A 20,377-nucleotide genomic window follows, 5' to 3' on the forward strand; every position below is an offset into this window, starting at 1 on the left:
ATATTCTGTCAGAAAGTTTTATGTGTTTGCCTCCCATCCAAGTAGATTGGGAGGCAGAGCCTTCAGCTTTCAGGCCACTCTTCTGTGGAACCAGCTCCCAGTTTGGATTCTGAGAAGAAGAGGAACAATATTTGTCTTAAGGAGCAGCTGTACTGCTGTGCTTTGTCACAAAGCGCATTGGTCTTTGATCAATGGGCTTTGATCAGTAGTTGTTGATCAATGGTCATGACAATTTGCATATTAACGATCAAGGAACTGACCTCACAGCCCATCGTTCATGAAGTGGGCTGTTTTCAGTTATTGTGCAAATGTACTGTTTATAAGGTTGGGGAAAGGTTATAAGGTTGCAGTCAGCTGAGACTGAAGAAATCACTTGGATGAGTGATGAAACATTCCTCCCACTGGAAACGCTACGTCCAGATGAACAGAATCAACTTTTAGGGATTTACTTACTGGGATGATTGAGCATGCATCAAGACATTTGTCTCACATGGCATAAACACAAAATAAATGAAGATCAGATCAGGCCTGGATCCAGTTTGCCTTCATTTTATTCCCAGTTCATCACATCTGGATATGTTTTGAAGCCATTTATTGTGGTTTATTTTGTCCCGGAATGATCTGTAGTTCTTTTTGTAAAATAGAAAGTATACAAGGTCAACTGGTTCCTAAGAGTCTTCAACAGGAATTTGATGGCGATGTGACAACCAAAACTGGAGACCAACTTTAAGCCAAAACACCAATTGTCATTAGGAGTGGGATCTACCGGACATGCTCTGTCCCTGCTGCTGTACTGCAAAGGCCTAAACTCCATCAACAAGACTGGCTATGGATACGGACTACGTTTCATGAGTCATTCAAGTGACTTCTTCAATCTGAAACTATGGGTGGACAAACCTGAAACCTGAGCACAAAATTGAAAAAGGTTGGGGTCTACCACACCAGGAACGACCCCAAGTGTAGGCTGTGCAGAGATACCCCTGAGACAATGCAGCACATAAGGAGCACAGGAGCTCGAGGAGATGTGGAGGGTGAAGGTAACAGTGGTCCCAGTGGTAATCTGAGTACTCGATGCAGTGGCCCCCAAGCTAGGCGAGTGACTCCACCAGACCCCGGGAACAACATCCGAGATCTCTGTCCAGAAGTGTGCCGTCCTAGGAACAGCAAAGATACTGCGTAGGACCCTCAAGCTCCCAGGACCTTTTTCTTTTGTTATTTAATTTGTTATTTTGGCATGGTGAGTCCTCCATATGTCTCAACATGAATTAGTTGAGTTGCTCTAGTGTCCACTAGATGCCACCAAAACAAATGGAATCTGACTCGAGGCAAATGGAAAACCTTCTCTTTCGAAACATAAAGTTAGTACTGTTTGGTATTTAAATGTTTTATAATCAAATTAAAAGAAAAGATGTAAAATAAATCATTCTTTATTATTTTATTCAGTCATATTAAAAAATTTATGTTTCTTTTATTGTTCACTGTCACTCTATGTTATGACCTCATGTTGCCTCTTATAGTGTTTCTGTTTATACATGTTTACCTCTAATGCTATGTATGCTGGCACACACACAGCTGACTACATTTAGCCTTCTGGCTCATCAATATAGCTCTGAATAGTGTGTGTGTGAGGGTGTGTGTGTGTGTGTGCTGCCTGGCATTACTGGGCAACTGGACAGCATCATGGTGAAGAGAAACGAGGGAGAGAGAGAGAGAAAGGAAGAGATAGAGGGAGAGTGTGTTTGGTTGGCATTTGGAAAAAAGAAATCAGGAAAGAAGCCTGATGAAGAGCAGTGCTGAGGAGGAAGCAAGGACATTTTTCTGTGAGTAAAATACAGCAATAATAGCAAAAGTAATCATTTATGTTCATAATGTTAAGGTGGTGTTGATTATCCAGGCTGTAACCAGAAAACCAGTGGGACTATCCACTAGCTCCCATTGGATGAAGGTCTTAGTCTGCTCCTCAGTCTCAGGATGACGGTTACTTATTCCAGTAAAGTCGCCAACGCCACCTTCTTCGGTTTTCACCAGCTGCTGCTGCGCTGGAAGGGGAGCATCTACAAGCTGCTGTACCGAGAGTTCATCCTGTTTGCTCTGCTGTACACCGTCCTCAGCGTCGTATACAGGTCAAACACGCACACACACAGTCACAGGAAGGGAATGTGTGGACAGTGTCGTATTACAGCTGCAAGTGTTTCTTTTAAATTCTTGTAAATTTCAACATAGCAAAGCAAAGTTACTAATAAATATTGCTACACTGTCCAGAGTGGCTGATACAACTCAAAACTGGATGTAATGATGGATGAGTCCCTAAAAGTGAAGCCAAAATATATCCTCCCTCTAGTGGTTATAAGCTCCGCCCCTTTTTGGTTAGCAAACATAATCCAAACAAAAACTTTTTTTTTCATCTTGTGAATGATTAATGTTCATATTCTGTGAGTAAAAGTTTGATCTTAGAGTGTTTGAGAAGGGGAAGAAGCTAAATGAGCTTTATTCTGTCTGAATCTTTCAACTCTTTCTGAAGTTTTTATTTTCCAAAACTTTTATTTTTGGTTTTTAGTTTTTAGTTTTAGCTCTCTGTCGTAACCTTAGTACCAAGATCCAGTATACAATGAACTGGAGTTATTTTAAAGTGTAAATCATGCAAAACAAACCACTAAATGAGTTGCCCTAAATTGTTTAACATTTTTTGACAGATCCATGGGACCACTGCATTTCTTTCCCTGCTAGCTAATCTATGAGAACAAAATATTAGTCCGATACAACAACAGCTAAGCTCAGACTTGGGTAAAACAGGACGTGGGACCTAGTAACATGATCTCCTCTTTCTAAAACTATGTCTAAGCGGCTCTTGTTTTTGACACTATCTTCATATATATTTAAGAAAAGATCTATTTCACATCCCCAAACCTGCGGAATTCCTTTATTGCAGCAGCTAAAACAATGAACACATTCATTAGCAAGATATCTTAAATAAAGTATAACACCTCACTACAATAAATATAATATGACAGAATAAATTAGTTTAATGAGACTGTTGTACAAAACAAACAACATGACTGACTTATTCAGGAGTATCATGTATATATGCTACAAATGAAACTGGACTATTTAGCTTTCATCAAGTTGTAACTGCATATCTGACTCCATGCAAACAGGATGTGAACCTTCTATGCAATTTCAGTAAAGGTTTTATATTAAATATCTAATACACTATATCAGAAAATGTCTGTGTAGAAAAAGATTGATCTGACTTTGTATTTCTGAATAGAAGCACATGTTGGCCAACAGACCTGCAGCTTATTGTAGTTCATTCAGAAACTTTCTGATCGGCTGAAGAGGAACTTCAGAAGAATTTCTCATATGTTAGATTCTCAGTTGCTGGCAGTGACGATGGTTTCCTCTGTCCTCCAGGATTGTCCTCTCTGAGGATCAGAAGAGACTGTTTGAGAAACTTTCCATGTACTGTGACAAATATGCCGAACAGATCCCCGTCACCTTCGTCCTGGGTATGTTAGCTGACAAACCAAAGCTTTACTTTTATTTAAATTCATTCTTATTTTTATTTCTGTTGATTAGGTACAAAGTGTCCTTGTCCTCAGGTTCTCTTTAATAGTGTTCTAGTATTTTTCTTTTAAAAGAAACATACAGCCTAATTCCATTTTTAACCTTATGGTTAGACCTTTCTGTCTGACCGTTACAAGATAGACTTCATAGAAATGTAAAGCCACTGTGAGTGTGTTAGTGCTTTGGTTGTAGCTGATCTTTGGGGCAGGAGGGTAGAGCAACTTTTTTGTTGTTGTTTTCTTTTTGGCAGATGTGTTTAATAATTTTTTTTAAATTCTTTCCGTAAAGCACTTTATAATATTGTTTAGAAAAATGCTTATATAAAAGAGTTTTGCATTTTTATTATTATTATTTTAACTGTTCAGCAAGCCACATTTTTTTTTTAACATTACTGCAGTAAAAATTCTCCACAAACATGTTCCAGAGGTCCAGTTCAGGGACTTAGTTGGAGTCGAGTGTACCATGTGCTACAGCCACCATTGTCTGCCCAAGGTCCTAACCTTAAGCCTTACTACTATCTGAACTGATGACATGTAAAACACATGAATCATCACAAGGACAATTGTTCTGAAAGAAATATTGTCCATGTAGAGACTAAAGTAGAGGTCACCGTGGTGAATGGGTGAGTTACATATCTGATAGTCATCTTGTCCATTCATGAAAAAGTCTTAATTATACAGTAAGCATATTTAGTTGCTATATTTTACTTAATATATTTATATTTTAAAAACAGCTTTATGATCATTTAACCAGTGATTCTCTGATACTGGCAGAAATTACATAACAGATGGAGATAACCATTTTATTATCTTCCTAGATTTCATTCCTAAGGCCTTACAGACTTGTGAGATTCTCAGGGGATGGAAGAACGTAGCCGACCTGTGTTATTATTATACTAACAACAAGAAGAGTCTGGATAGTATAGTCCTCTGAGAACAGAGCTTAACACTGACTCATGGATATGTGTTGAGTTTGGATATTACAGCTCATGGTGAGAGGTTCAAAAACAACTGAAAGCAAAAATTAAGTCTAATAAAAAAAAGGAGCCACATGAAAACTCAAATATAACTGTAAGTGTGTTTCCTGCTTGAGCAGAGAGCTGAACAGAGGGGGTGTTTGGTTGCCTCATTAGCAGCCTGCTAATGGAATCGGATCATTAAAGAGGAGAAAAGGCTAAAAGCAGGATGAGTGTTTCTGTAGCTGATCTCCACCCCCATGCACGCACAGCATCCCAGGATGCATATTCACTATGTTTGTCAACCTAAAAAAAAAATTAAAACCTGACAGTTCCTAAAATGTGGTTTTTCCAGAAAATAAAACCACAAATAGTGTCAGTAACTAAAGTAAATGCCAACAGGAGATGTAAGTGCATGAGTTGACAATTTATCAAAGTACACAGACAAAAATGACCCATGGTCCTAAATGACTGTGATGACATCAACAACACAATGTAACAAAATAGGTGTCGTGTCCTGCAGCGAGTGCTCTTTAGTTTTGTTTAAATTAAACTCATTTGTGCAGATGTGAAAATGTTAATCACACTTGGATCCATATGCAGAGTACAGTTTTTCTCAAAATATTTCCCAGATAAATATGAATTTTAGGATTATCCAGAAAATAGTACTTTGTTCCTGTTTTTGTTTTTGCCACTCCCGCTCCGCACACATGGCCAATAAGAGGTCTTCACACTACCATGTGGTTCGAGTGACATATTTTAGTTTGCTTGAAGTTCACTTGGATTTTTCTACGTGTGAAATCAGACGATAGAGGAAACTAACAAGTTTACAAACTCATCAACTCATCAACTGATTTGGACCAGAGTAAATGAACTGTAAAAATGCCCTTGCAGTACGTGAATTGACCTTAGAGTCTGTAGTATACAGCGTGGACTCACGAGAAAACCAGGTTCAGAGTAGTATTGCACTGAAAACAGTCACTTCACATAGTTTGGGCATCCTGGGCTTTATTCTCGAGATTTTCCCAGCAGGAAAAATTGTGTGGGAATCCCTGGATAGACCAGGAAACATCATATATCCAATCAGTCCTTAGAGGACACATAGACTTTATAAGAGATAATCAAGGTGATGCCATCCATTGATTCTCTGCTTTTTTTCAAGTTTCAATAGATTTTTATTCTTCTGTGTGGGTGCGTTACTCACAGATAGCTGATGATTAGTGCTAAGTAGCATCCAGGTAAATCTCACTCACCAAAACTAGACCTCACAGCCAGCCATGTTATTTGTCAGATAATTGTATTAAAAGTGCTCCAAAAGGTACAAACACAGTCCAGAATTGAAGAATTTCATTTGGCTGAGGTAAAGCAGACATTTAGATCATACATCCACCTGACTGACACCACCTGTTGATAGCTGAGAAGACCTCAGAGCAGGTCTGGATATATCTGGACTATTTTGGACAGAGGTCTGGATATGTGGCAGAAAAAGGAATAAATACACTTCTGGTATTTTGCAAAATGCAACATAAAGTTTTCAAGCTACAACTGTGAACTGTGTGTGAGACTCAAGTCCACTGACAGTATTTAGTACCACGGTGTGTCCTTTATGCACTCATGTAAATGTGTGCACACTGGGTCATTGCCATATATTTCAGGTGGTTCCATTTAAGATTTTAACAAACACCTGGCTGTCACTTTACAGTTTGTTGGATTTACAGGGGATCAAAGAACAAGGGTGTTATTATAATAATTTCAGGACAAGCCAAGCTAATATAACCCACTGAGAACAGGGCTTAGCGCTGACTGACAGACATGTGCTGTGTTTAAATACTAAAGTATATCATAAGAGCTTGATAAGATCTCTAGTGTAACCTAGGCCTCTCACGATGTCTCCTTCATGTTAAATGTGCTTGGAACAACATCATTGTAAGTCAGCATGACATAATTATTTATTTACTGCTGTAAAAGAGCTCAATTGTTTAGATAGGTTGCATTCTCACAACAATTAGAAATTATTATGTGTTAACTGAATATAAATGTTTTATTTTTAATTTATGTTTTAGGTTTTTATGTGACTCTGGTGGTGAATCGGTGGTGGAATCAGTTTGTTAACCTGCCCTGGCCGGACAGACTCATGTTCCACATCTCCAGGTACAGTCAACATCTCTAATGTGCCCTCTACAGGCCGCAAGCACCCACTACAAAAACACTGCCCTCTACAGGCACAGACAGGAACTCACAGACTTTACATAAAAGATAGACAAATGTAGCTACTAAGAATCCATAATTAACTCATTTAGAAGCTACCTTGCCTTGTTTAGTGATTTGGGAACACTTCAGTGCCCCGTGCAAAAGAGCCTGATTACACAAGAAGAATAAGGTCTGGTTAGCTGACGATTATCATGAACTCTATTTTTGTTTTCCGTCTTTCTACAGCTGTGTTCAGGGTAAAGACGAATATGGCCGCCTGCTGCGCCGGACATTGGTACGTTACGTTAACCTCACGTCGCTCCTCATCTTCCGCTCCGTCAGCACGGCTGTCTGCAAAAGATTCCCGACCATGGATCATGTGGTCGAGGCAGGTTAGAGCCTGAGTATTTTAGTGTGTATCAGCTGTATTTCAAAATGAGCACACTGTGATTTTAGTGTGTCTGAACTAGAACTATAAAAGTCAGAGTTCGGCTCCTTGCCAATTCCTTCAATTCCTTCCTGATATCACTCCAGGGACTACCTTGTTATTGGCCAATTAAAGAAGCACTTTGGGCTGATACTCTGTTAACAAAACCCAAACATCTGTCTGTATGGAAGTGTTACGTCTGAAACTGCTTTGGAACAATATGATCCATAATTTTATTTAAATAGTCTATCAACATGAATCTAACATTGACTTATTTTAAACAATGTTTTTTTTTCCATCTGTAGGTTTCATGACACCTGAGGAGAGGAAGGTGTTTGAGAACATTCGTTCTCCTCACCTGAAGTACTGGATCCCTGTTGTCTGGTTCTCCAACCTGGCGTCTAAAGCGCGGCAGGAAGGACGCATCCAAGACAGCATCGACCTGCAGAACATTCTCAATGTGACTATAAAAATGCACTTTCATGGCGAGAGAAGGCTGCAGGGATAATGTGTCACTGTTGTTGGCCAACGGGGCAGTTAGCATCGCCGTGGTTCGCTTCATATAAATTGCTTAGCAACATAATCTCCATAAACTCACACTTAAATTATGATTTTGTGAGCATAAATTCAAACACAAGAAATAAATTGCATAGATGAACGACGCTGCAGTGACTTTACCACCACCACAGGTTCTCGTGTTTGCCACGAAGACGTTTGTCATCATTAGTATAATTTAGTCACTTATTAGAAAATCCCTTCCCCGCACACTAAAGCTTAAAATATCAGCCTGGGTATTTTATTTATTTTATCTATTTCATGTTTGGAAAAAGGCAAAATTGACTAAGGATGGACATAGCTACGAAGCCTCGAGACTGACATCACTCAGATTTGGTGAAAGAAAGTTGAGATGACAATGTAAGACGTGCATCTTCATTGATATTCTGGCACTCATTAGCTGTTATCCACAAGCTCAGCTGTGGATAATTTCTTTGCTCCATGATTGCCAAGAAAATTCTGGACACGCTACACGAATGCTTCACGTGGTGATGATCCATTAGGCTTCGGTTTCGTTTTGAACACGTCGTCAAACATCAGTTCGCAGATCTCACGACCAACAAAAACACCTTCCTTAATGTTGGCTCCACTTTTCTGGGAAACAAACTTATTTCTTAAATGCTGAAATGCATCGGTGTTTCTGCCCAGTCATTAAAGTTATCCAATACTTATATAACTAAAAAACACAACAAGCTAAACAAAAACAGTTTTTACATTTGGCGTCAGTAAGTAAAATCTGCTACAGCACAGGTGAAAAAGTGCCAGTACCAAAATGCTTGTTGACCGGTGTCAGACCCAGAAGCTATGTCCATCTTTTACACTGTTTACAGCTGCAAAAAGAGTTTTGATCCTATAGAAGTGCGTAACAGAACAGCCATTAGACCTGACCTCTGTAAACACTTTCCCAGTGGTTTTAAGGGCTCAGCCACTTACATCTCATAATGCATCACTATTAATTTAACTACATGCTTATATCTTAGATTATCATAATAATATCAGGGTAAAAAACAATACAGTACAGCCATTAAAGATCGGTATAATCAAATAAGCTTTATATTTTTTCCAATGCTGCCATTTGATTACAAACATATGCTGTTAGAGAGGAAAAAGCTCTTAAGCACTCAAAGCACACTCATTCATCCTTCCGAGCCAGTTTAGATCCTAAAACCCCCGTTAGCCTGTGACCACATAAAGGAGACATGTAGGTAATGTGACACTCAGCTTTCCCAGAACGGCAGATGAGACCCTTTTTCCAATTAGCCTATTGAGTTACAGAAATTCACGGTTTGTTGGCAGCTGGGGAAAGACTGCTGTTTCCTCTCTGTGTTAGGAAATGAATCGCTTCAGGACCTGGTGTGCGACTCTTTTTGGCTACAACTGGGTCGGTGTCCCTCTGGTTTATACGCAGGTCTGTCTTCGTCCTCTCTGTTTCGTACTTGCCACAGCAGCATGTTTCATACGGATGTAGCTCATGTAATCACATCATAATCATTACACTAACTGAATCAGAGCTCTGAATCTCCTACAGAGAGAAGAAGGAATCTGAACGACACTCTCAATCTCTCTCTCCTTTTAGGTCGTCACTCTTGCTGTCTACACCTTTTTCTTTGCTTGTCTAATTGGTCGACAGTTTCTTGACCACACCCGTGGTTACCAAGGTCATGACCTTGACCTGTACGTCCCCATTTTCACCTTGCTGCAGTTCTTCTTCTACTGTGGCTGGCTTAAGGTCAAATGAATTCTTTCCTACAATGTGTGAATATGTAAAAACAAACTTGTGAATTTATATTTTTAGTCAGAGACTCTATCAGAGTAGCTTTGCATGACTCATAATTTAAGCAAAACAAGAAACATGTAATATAAGCCATGTGTCTCATGTCTCATTAAGTCACACCTCTGTGAAAGCCCACTTTTGTCTGATTGGTTCCTGTCTGGAAGCCTGCAGAGGGGCTTTTGTGCTGTATTGGCAATACTTTGAAAAGTAAAATTTAGTTTTTGACTTTTTTATTCCTCAAGTTTGCTATACAACAAAATATATTTATACAGATATTTTTCATGGAAGATGTGTCCTACAGTTTAGAGATAGAGTCTACGTTACAGAGATAGAGTAACGTATGCTAATGTATGCAATCTACATCACTGCATATTCATGAATTCAAGTACTTGTTTATCTAGTACTTTATAGATCGGCAATATTAGGCCAAAAACACACACAGTTCTTATGTGTCAGTACAAAATTGGAACCCAAATGTAGACAAACACAAACAAAATGTATTTTTAATGGAAGGAGTACAATTAATAAAAGCAGAAGGAGGATGCTGATTGGGAAATAAGACCAAGTTTACATGAGATATTTCAGTGTGTTCAGATTAATTATTTAATAACACATGTTAGTGTTATAGCTATTTATCTGCATTCATATGTGTTTTACATGTAATATATAATGCAGAAAATCACGTGTCTATCTTGTTTTTCTTCTGCCAAAAGACATCAGTACACGTGTGGCTGACCTCTTTCATCTCATGACGTATTTCTGTTATATAAATAACACATCACACAAAGTTAATAATAATCTACTTGGTGGAGCTGAGCCAGAAATATTGCATGAGCCAGTGTCACAAGTAGTGTGGTTATAAATGTTTTGTTCTCAGTGTCAAGTTAAAAGAAACTAAAGCTGCTTCATCCTCTCAAAAACAATGTTTTGTTAGAGATACATACAGTATTTTTTTTTTACACATAGGCATTTTTGTGGTTTTAGTTTGACTGATTTTCAGACATGTTTATTTGTTTGTTTGTTTGTTTGGCAGGTAGCAGAGCAGCTGATCAACCCGTTTGGCGATGATGATGATGACTTTGAGGCGAACTGGATCATCGACAGGAACCTTCAGGTCAGCAATGACGGAGGCTCAAAGTCTCATATTTTCAGGGTCTGTTCTGGTAGAACCAACACCTTTGACTTTATCGTGGACAGAAAGGGAACACGAGAAGCTGTTGTGGTTTGTCAGGGAGCAGAACTGAATAGAGGGAAAAGAGCTGCCTAAGTTTCTCCTGCTGGACAAAAATATACTCTGGAACATTTCCACACTTCGTTTTATTTTTACATCACGCAAGGAAGTCCAGCACATGATGCCACATGAGGCCCAGCTACACACAATTTAAACACAAGCTACTCGAGTAAACTTTTAGGTTTTACTCTGTTTCATTTCATTCTAAATGAATTTCCACATCAACCTGCACTAAATAAATCATGATGAAAAAACTTACAACATAGATTTTTTTATTTATAAAAAAAAAGAAATCAAAATGAAATAGTTTTTACATTTCCATTGTTTTGTGTAACAGTTAATATTCTGAATAATTCATACTTTTATTAGCATGCTAGAACTAGAAATACGACTACACATTTGCAAATATGTAATCTCAAAAACATATAAAGGACCAAAACTACCCAATTCACTCATTCATGAATAAATAAGTAAATAATAATAAAATAATAGAAAAAATAAATATGGACATCAGTTTATTCCTAAAATGTGACATTTGATGTCGTTCAGTGAGCTTCTATATTCATTTTTCTTTGTATTAAATCCTGTTGATTTACTGACCATTTAATTTGTCATTTATTGATTGATTTTGGTCAAAGTTATTGTTTCCACAATCTGTTTTATTTTTCATTCTGGCTAAACATTTATCCCATATTATACTTTGAATTACACCCTTGTTTACATAGATAAACAGAGAAAATGCAGAAAGAAATAAGATAATAATAACAAAAAATAAATAAATCAGTAATTTAAAATCTGTGAATTAATGGGGAAATACAATGGGAAAATAAAACAAACAGAAATAAATAAATAAACTAACATTGAACAAGTTGGTAAATAAGAAGAAAATGAAAACAATAAATAAAGGAATAAATAAATGTGACAAAATAAATCAGAAACAACAACAAGATTACAAAATAAAATAACAAGAAAAGCAAATGTTATATTTAATACAATATATTGTGCCATCTGTTATAAATTCCTTACCTGCACTTCCTTTAAGTATAAAAAATAATTAAAAAATATTGCTGAACTCTTTTCAGTTGTAATTTAGGCAGTTTTCTTCCTTCTTATAGTTGTATAATAATATTCATGAAAGATTCTCCTGAGTTAAATTATTGGAAAAATGTAAAATTAAAGATTTTCTCACCTATTTAGTCTTATTTAATTAATTTTAATAAATAATGTCTCTTGAAAACTGAACATGCCTCATCCTTCCTCTTTACCTGTTCCTGCAGGTGTCCCTCCTGGCAGTGGACGAGATGCACATGAACATGCCTCACATGACCAAAGACATTTACTGGAATGACTGCGATGCACGGCCACCATACACGCTGGCTGCTGCAGACTACTGCATCCCCTCATTTCTTGGCTCCACCACCGACATGGGGTCAGGGATCAAGTTTAGCGGCTCATGCACAGTTATAATCCTCTAGAGAACAATGATTTTTCCTGAAGGACGTGTTGGAGTTTATGTTTCACATTGTAGCTCAGTCTGTTTGGGTGTATTGTCACAGAAGTGCTAGTTGTTAGAGAATAAGTTTTTTTAGAGAAGTTTTATCAGCATGACGAATTCTTTTTCAACGTCTCTTCCAGTCTCTCGGACATCCTGCAGTTTGACGACACTGATGTTAGCCACGACCATCAGCGGCAGCCACAGGACTATACTTTGCCGCGGCGCCAAGAGTCGGTAAAATGTTTATTGCTTTCATTTTTTTATTTAAAACTGATTTCTGGAAAAAGGGAGGTAGGTATAAAAACTAATAAAAACTTTTCTAAAGGTTTTCTGGTGATTTTTTTCTTGTGTCAACTTGTGATGAAGCTGTTAATTTATGAGGGGCACCCAAAAATGTTGGCTTATAGGGAGGGTGACCTTAAAGGGATGGCTTGTTGGATAAATAGGATGGACTGAGGGACTCCACCAAAGTCCAGTAAACAATACATAAGAATTATTTTGAACTGTGAATGATACAAAGCTACTCTTGTACAGCAGAAGAATAAAAATATAGAGAAATTTGAAACCTGTTAAATTTAAAGCTTTGACATTAGGTACTAATGATAAAGTCTTTAAGTTCAGATTCTGAGTATATTTTTAATGTTTGCAGGTTTTGGGTCGAGTCCGCCGTCTGCTTAGTGTTCAGGAACCTCCTGACCTCCGACCCCCTCGACCCATCTTCAAACGACATAGCAGTGATGCAACTGGCAGTTTCTTCCCAGATGTCAGGTATTAGAATATTTCAAGTATGAATAGATGTGTAACTGGTATCCTACTGATAGTATCAAAGGTTTCTATTTAATAATTTATATATTAAGACCCAACTGTCTACAGATTACAGTGATCTGATCTTTTATGTTTTCTGTTGGTCATTTCTAAATCCAGGGTCAATGCAGGACCAGAGATCAATGTTCCACCCTCCTCGCTGTTCATGTCTCAGCCTTCCATGGACACTTTGTCCACCTTAAGGGAGGTCAACAGCAACCCACCCTCACCGGAAAGCTCCATTTCTGTTTTCCCCCAGCTTGTAATCAGCCCTCCATTATGTGGTGATGTTTGCCAAAATGTGGATTCGTATACCAAACCTCAGAATGGCCTGAATCCTTCCCCCACTGATGAAGCCCCAGGCTCGGAAACCCTAAGGTGATCAGCCAGTGTCCTTTTTAACGATATTCAACTCCATGTTCGGCCAAACAACTTCATTTTGAGATAAAAGGTCTTGAAAATTTAATAATTTTACCCCAGTATCTTGTAATCTTAGACTTCCCCTTTAGGTGAGAATCGATATATATATTTTTTTCTTTTCGTATTTCCAGGACTGCGTCCTCTCTCTGTTGTTCCCCCACTCAACTTGGGCCCAAAGAATTTCGGTGGACAACTGTCAATGGCCATAATCGTCAGCCAACCAAACCACGGGGGCGTCAGTTCTCACTCCAGTTCTCCAGGCAGACTTCAAAGGCATCGGTCCGCAGCCTGCCAAGTCCTAAAGGACTGGGGCGGCGGAGACAAGGACTGGCTCGATTCCAGTCCAGGAGATCCCCTGGTCCAACCTCAGACACTCTGCAGCTCCCTGACCCCGATTACGACTTCCAGGGAATAACAGGGACTCAGGAGGATGAGAAGGAAGAAACCAACGACAATGAAGAGGTCAAAAACACCAGCTCCCAATCAGAGAATTTCGAAAAGAAATAAGAACCAGCCACAACTTCAGCTGTTCAGTCAGACCAAACAGAGTAACAGGAATAGCCACGTTGCCTAAGAGGAAGACTCTTTAATGTTGTCATTTTTAAGCAAAAATACTTGGAAAACAGGATGTACATGGCCTCTTAAGGGATGTCTTTAAGCTAGGTTTTTGGGTTTATCAGTTGTTGCCACCATCAACAAATAAACCCCAAACAACTATTCTTCAGTTCTAGCATGAGCCCCCATTTTAATCCTGTGATGTTTAAGTTATTATTAAAGATAAATACTCATGACCCCACTGACAATGTTTTTATAATATTTAGTGTTTTTTAAGAAATGTTCTCCCAAGTTTCCTCATTCTAGCAATCAAGTCAATTAATAATTAAATCAATCATTGTAGTAACACACATCAAAAACAGTTTACTACCCCTGACCCCAAAAAACAAAAAACAGATCTTCTTATACAGTTACTGAAAAATATTTTTATCCAACAATATATTTATGCCCGATCTTAATTACTTGACTGAAATACCTTGGATATTGAACAAGTTTAAAACTGTAAAAATTACCTTCAACTTGTACTAAATGGTGAACTTCAAATTTAAAATGGGAAATCATGAATCACTGTGATGAGCCAGACTTTGGAGGGTTAAACACTGAAATCCATCACTTAGATCATTCATTTTGCCATCTCAATTTAGGAACTTCATCCAAGGCAACTGCTGATTTAAGCTAATTATCTGCATATTCATCTACAGTCCAAATGCATATCTTTTTTTTCATAAAGATGCATAAAAATTGTGCTGTTTAACTCACTATATGGTGTTTTGTGTGAATTTTCATTTCCCTGAATTTGTGTATCAGAATGTGCAAATTGGGCATGGCCCATTGAGACATTAAGTAGCACATTAAAAAGAAATTTGCTGGAATTACTCTTTAATCCTGGTATTCCAAAGATTACAAAACCCCCATAAATGATTCCTTAAAAAAATGAGAAATGAGGCAAAATGAGACAAAATAATCAACAACTAGTAGAGTTGAAACCTGTGCAAAAAAAACAAAAAAAAAACAAACCTATGCTTCTTTGTGATTTTTCTAGCTGAAGAATAACTTCCAGCCCACATGAGAACATTTCAAGTTAGCTGTTTATACTGGAAGAATGGGGGTTTTCATCCACTTCAATAAAGTCTTCTTGGATGGCATCTGGTGGCCATTAGAGGAACTGTAACACTTAATGAAACACTGGTACTCAGGGGAGAAGAACAAAATTTTCTTTCTTTGTGTGATTACTGTAAATCACACATGCATTTGTAAATGTAAACAAAGTGATGAATGTACAATCTCTGTTGCTGCTGTTAAATCTCCAATAACTGTACTTTTTCAAATAAAATGTTAACTTTGTTCTCAGTGGGGCAGAAGTAATGGTAATGCATCATCAGCAGTAATCAGCAGTTTCTAGACAGTTATTTGTCCTTAATATATGATGTGTGAGCAATAATAGGCCAGGGAATGACAAAATGCTTTTTGATTGTGCAGTATTTATTGATTGTTGAGTTTGCCAGTAAGTTATGGTTCAGGAGGGTGTCTGGCACGTGCTAAGCCAACCCGGTCATATCCTTTATCGAAGATGGAGTAGTACTCTGTCAGAAATACATCTCCCAGAATCCACTGAGGGTCTGTGCTGGAAAAAATCTCCACAGCCTGGAAACCGCTGAAACAGAACTCATTCTTGCCAAGTGTCTCCTGATAATGACAAACAGTATCCAGTTTTTACTTTATTTTTTTAAACAAACTACAAAAATAAATTGAAAGTCTGAGTTACTTTTAAAATACTGAAATGATCACGAGGAAGGAGAAATTTAGCAGTTACAGAACTGGAAACTTTTGTGTGGAAAAATAACTGCTGGTTTTTACTTCTTCAGTGGATTGTATAGTTGTTAAGTAGCTTCATTTATAAAAGAGACATTATATTTATTAAGTAATTTTAATTGTTAGTAAAAATCTTAAGTATATAAGATAAATATAGCTGCCAAATAACTGTATATAGTACTTTAAATTTGCACTTAAGTCTCAATGCATTAATGATCTATTTATGATTTTTTATGTGGTTTCTTTTAGGGGTGAGGTAAAAAGAATGCAAATGCATCAAAAATGCAAAGAATCTGTAAACAGAAGTTTAAATGCTAGCTGCATTTCAAAAGACAATCTTTGATTTTAGCCATTTGACAGGTGCATCATTAAAATAATAAAATAATACACATTTTTGAATACACAAAAACAATTACCCTTCCTACTATTTTATCAAAAAAGAAAGAAAGAAAGAGAAGACTGGCAGCTGTTCTAAAAAAAGCTAAAGACAACAATAAGCCTTCTTACCTTCCTGATGTACTGTTCGCTTGTTAGTGTGTACTCTGTTCCATTCAGGACAAAAGTCACCTGAGGCAAACTGGACAACCTGGCACAGTCGATAACAAACTGAAACACACAAAATGAGGAGTGACATGCTGAAAAAATTCAGTTATGGTAGTCATATAGTATTCTCAAGAAATATCTGACATTGTTTTTAAAGCAGGAATAAGTAGGAGGTCTAAGTGCCCCCTCTGTAGGTAAAACATTTACTTTGAAAAAGTCATAACTTTCTTTGGTTACGACTTGAGATGACATATTTTGGTACCTCTCCCAAGTTTGAGGGTGTTGCTCCAATCAGCTGTTGGAGCCTCAGAATGTCATTGGTTGGTCCAGCAATGAGGGAAGTTCCAGTATCAACAATCGCCTGACATCCACTTGGACAAAACAAGTTCACACCTTGTACTGCCACACTGAAACATTAAGCATTTGTATGTTTCTATTAATGAATGTCTTCACAAGGATGGGTAAAGGTCTTGTGCCGTTTCCCCTGCTGCCAAAGTGCTGTGCTGTTGGGTAATGAAAAATGTACCTGTCCATCTTGATCTGCCAATACCCCTTGGCAGTGACAGGATGCCAGTTGATTGGTCCAATATACAGCGCTTCGTTTGTTCCGCCTAACAACAGTTCCCCTGCTGGCTTGGTACGGCTACTTTTTCTGCAGGCATAAAACTTATATTTAAGTAAACAAAAGATAAAAACTCTCATATGAAGAGAAAAACAAACATGTTTAAATTCCTCAAGAAGTACAGCATCTCTGTTCAGTGGGAAAGCAGATACTCTTGGACTGGACCCCTGAAACACTAGAAGAATGCTTAAATAATTACAACCATATGGATCTTCCTGGTTCACCCAGTGATTCTTCTTCTTTATTCTATCATGTCTTTGATCGAAATTGTAGAATTAACCTGTAGTACTTAATCATACTTAGAAGCCATAAGACCTTCCAAGAACATCGAGTATCTATGAAACACTGCTCACCAGATGCTCTTGTCAGTGAAGCCAAGCGGATTTGTTCTGAAATCACTGTAGATGGTAGGAAGTCTATAAGTCTTGGACCTAGACACAGACTAGGCAGATCCTGTTAAAAAACTGAAACCTTCGGAAAAACCCTCATCTCGACAGCTCACAGTAAAACCCCTTTAAACTTCCTGGTTACCCTTGACCTTTCAACTTCTCTGTGCCTATCTCTAGCCCTGCCTTTACCTCTTGAGAACTTGTTGTGAAACTTCTGCCTGTTTTAAAGTTGCTTACCCAGAAATTCTAAAAATAAACCCTCTTAACATCTAAAATGTGAAGGTAAAATCATCCAGCTTTTCAGCAGGGCTGCCAACAACCAGGTGGGTAGTAAGAGGTTAAGAGACAGGAAGAAGTAATTATCCTCCCTCTCATGCATCTCTGAGCCTGACAATGAGCATCTAAATGAGGTGTAATGGTGAGCTCTTGATATGAATGCACCTGCTCAGGTAAAAGGAGAACACTGGCTGGTCCACTAGCTTCTGTGCAATCATGTTGTCAAAAACATTGGTGCCCAGAATCTCTGCAAGGGATTGGTAACTCATTCCCAGAACACCGTCAAACTTCGCCGTCAGGAATGATTCACTAGGTTCGTAAACGGACTCCCCAAACTCTTGGTTCAGGATGGTTAGACCACCAATCTGGAACAAGTTGATTAAGATAAAAACAGTACTCCTTTAGTTGTGCCTGAATGTCAAACTGAGTTTGATGGATGAGAATATTTTTGAAATTAATCGTGGCAGCTGTTAGCTAATTTTAAAACTGAAGTTTAGCTTTTTAATGTTGAGAGCTTTTGGACCTTCAGTGTGTCTTTGGCCATAGTTCCAAGCAGGTGACCTGATCCGTAGTAAATCCCAAATCTCCGACCATCATGCCTGAACGAAGCTGATTTAAATGCCTTGAAACGCCTGTGGAGCGCTGTGAACGCAAACACACACAGAGACATTACCTTTTCTTATATTCATTACATGAAGACACAAAATTTGTTATTTACGTTATGTGGACTTTATCAGATTTATGTCCCTACAACATCATTATACAAGCACACACAGACCTTGAACTTCTTATCAGACTGGAACAAAATAAACCAAAGTCAGGCTGCCCTGACCTGCAAACACAACACTGGTGTTGTGTGGTGTTGTGTGGTATTGTGCGGTGCTGTGTAGGGTGTTACCGCAGGCCTCGCTGATGCAGTAGGTTGATGGCACCCAGAGATCAGCTGATCCGGTGTCAAAAATCACAGAAAAGTTCTGCTCTGGAGTCCCCAAACTGATCTCACCATAAAACTGAGCCTGAAACGCAGCAGGGGCACAAAGTGTGGCTGAGATTTTAATTTGAAAAATTCTCTGAGAAAAATAAAAAGTTTGCCGGTTGTCACGTGCTCATGCTAATGTTAGCATGTATGCTAACAGATTCTTTTCATCTTGGCACTCGCTTTGTTTTCATAATCTAAATTAGTTAAGTTAGTTTCTATTCAGTCAACTGGGCTGTGTTGTTTTCATTTTAAAGCTTCTATATGTAGGAAATAACTGCGTCTTACTTTGGGGACATATATGAGGACATAAAGAATGGAAATGCAGTACAAATTATAACTTTTTCCTTATTTTATTTCTTTTTTAATTACTGCTTCTGTCCAACTTTAGTTGCATACTTAGGACATACAGTTGTCCTGATATTTCGGAACTGAGCAACTTTCCCTTGAATCTGATAATCATCCTTAACAAATCAGCATATTTATGCTGGGGGGGCAGCATCTCTGCTGGGGACAGGAAGAGACTGAACAGGCTGATCCGAAGGGCCAGCTCTGTTCTAGGATGCCCTCTGGACCCAGTGGAGGTGGTGAGTGACAGGAGAATGGTGGCTAAGCTGTCATCCCTGTTGGACAACATCTCCCACCCCATGCATGAGACTGTGACAGCACTGAGCAGCTCCTTCAGTGGGAGACTGCGGCACCCACGGTGTGGGACGGAGAGATTTCGCAGGTCTTTCCTCCCCACTGCTGTCAGACTCTACAATAAAGACTTTTGCAGCTGATCAAACACACAAACCCACACATGTGCAATAAGACTGCTATACGTGCAATTCTTCTTCTGACGAAGTTGTGTTTTTGTATTTTCCTACTCAGTTGTATATAGTATTTGTATTTCTATTTTATTCTATTGTATATATTATTCTATTCTATTTTATTCTATTGTATATAGTATTTTATTTTATTTTATTGTATTTTATTGCATTCCAGTGTTTTCTAATTTCTGCTACATAACTTTGCACTTTTGCTGTAACAAAACAAATTTCCCACCTGTGGGACTAATAAAGGCCATCTTATCTTATCTTATCTTATCTTATGGAAAACACTGACCCCTAGAGGAATATTCAAATCACTGCAACAAGGTTAAAACTTCTCACTGGATATTTTAATAATAGCTGAAAGCTTTGAACCAGCAACCGTGACTCTCAGTGTTGTTCTTCTTACATCCATGAAGTTGTAGATCCTCTCGCTGGTGCGTCCGAGCCTCAGTGATGGCGTGCTGGACGGGATGCACTGAGCGTAGCGGCGGTTAATCATGTCAGGGGCGTGATCCTTCAGGAACTCGTTCAGCAGGCCATCAGCTCGCAATCGAGTACGAATTGAACGCGTCCGTCTAAGAGGTATGCTGACGATGGAACATTTTAGTATCTCTGTAAGTATTTCTTTTTTCTTTTAAAACTTTTTATATCAAATTGTCTTTATTGATTTTAAAACAGTTGGCCTAGTTTTGGCTCAACAGAAGAAGGTCCACTAAACAGCACCTTGATAAATGTACAACAAAGAAGAAAAGCAGACTTTATATTGGTAAATCCCTGGTGGCTGCACAGCTGTTAATATAAAGAGAACAACCATATTAACAAAGGTGTAAATGTCCTACCTGACCAGCGCTGAGCTCATCCATGTTAAAAACAGCAGGAGCAGCAGCCTGAACATGTCTGTATTTGCCAGTCTGAGAGACTGCTGTTTGGCACCTGACGGGGAAGTTTATCAGACTGAACTGTAAGTCTGATTG

The 20,377-nt window shown here is 38.3% G+C and overlaps 2 protein-coding genes across 4 annotated transcripts; one reads left to right on the forward strand and one right to left on the reverse strand.

Annotated features, from left to right (window-relative positions):
* Nucleotides 1-1,701: 1,701 nt before the first annotated feature.
* LOC100700107 (bestrophin-3) lies at nt 1,702-15,314 on the forward strand. Of its 3 annotated transcripts, none has more exons than XR_001224681.3 (14): nt 1,702-1,820; nt 1,895-2,123; nt 3,412-3,506; nt 6,583-6,670; nt 6,956-7,101; nt 7,442-7,596; nt 9,022-9,099; nt 9,268-9,420; nt 10,499-10,579; nt 11,974-12,125; nt 12,332-12,425; nt 12,841-12,959; nt 13,116-13,446; nt 13,547-13,688. XR_001224681.3 is itself a non-coding variant. In XM_013273070.3 (14 exons), the coding sequence occupies exons 2-14, from the start codon at nt 1,972-1,974 to the stop codon at nt 13,920-13,922; spliced, it is 1,947 nt and encodes a 648-aa protein (XP_013128524.1). In that variant the 5' UTR covers nt 1,702-1,820; nt 1,895-1,971; the 3' UTR covers nt 13,923-15,314. The 3 variants fall into 3 exon arrangements, 2 of the variants coding, with proteins under 2 accessions (XP_013128524.1, XP_005475840.1); XM_013273070.3 differs by having other exon boundaries at nt 13,116-13,373; nt 13,547-15,314; XM_005475783.4 differs by having other exon boundaries at nt 1,906-2,123; nt 13,116-13,373; nt 13,547-15,314.
* Nucleotides 15,315-15,431: 117 nt separating this feature from the next.
* Nucleotides 15,432-20,377, reverse strand: nots (nothepsin). Its single transcript, XM_003448136.4, has 9 exons — nt 20,243-20,377; nt 19,810-19,990; nt 18,511-18,628; nt 18,136-18,254; nt 17,778-17,977; nt 16,852-16,977; nt 16,588-16,732; nt 16,290-16,388; nt 15,432-15,656 (listed from the first exon to the last, which is right to left on the reverse strand). Exons 1-9 carry the CDS (start codon nt 20,296-20,298, stop codon nt 15,480-15,482), a joined length of 1,221 nt encoding a protein of 406 aa, XP_003448184.1. The 5' UTR covers nt 20,299-20,377; the 3' UTR covers nt 15,432-15,479.

Source organism: Oreochromis niloticus, linkage group LG17 (assembly GCF_001858045.2).
Source record: "Oreochromis niloticus isolate F11D_XX linkage group LG17, O_niloticus_UMD_NMBU, whole genome shotgun sequence".
In the NCBI taxonomy this organism is placed as follows: Eukaryota; Metazoa; Chordata; class Actinopteri; order Cichliformes; family Cichlidae; genus Oreochromis; species Oreochromis niloticus.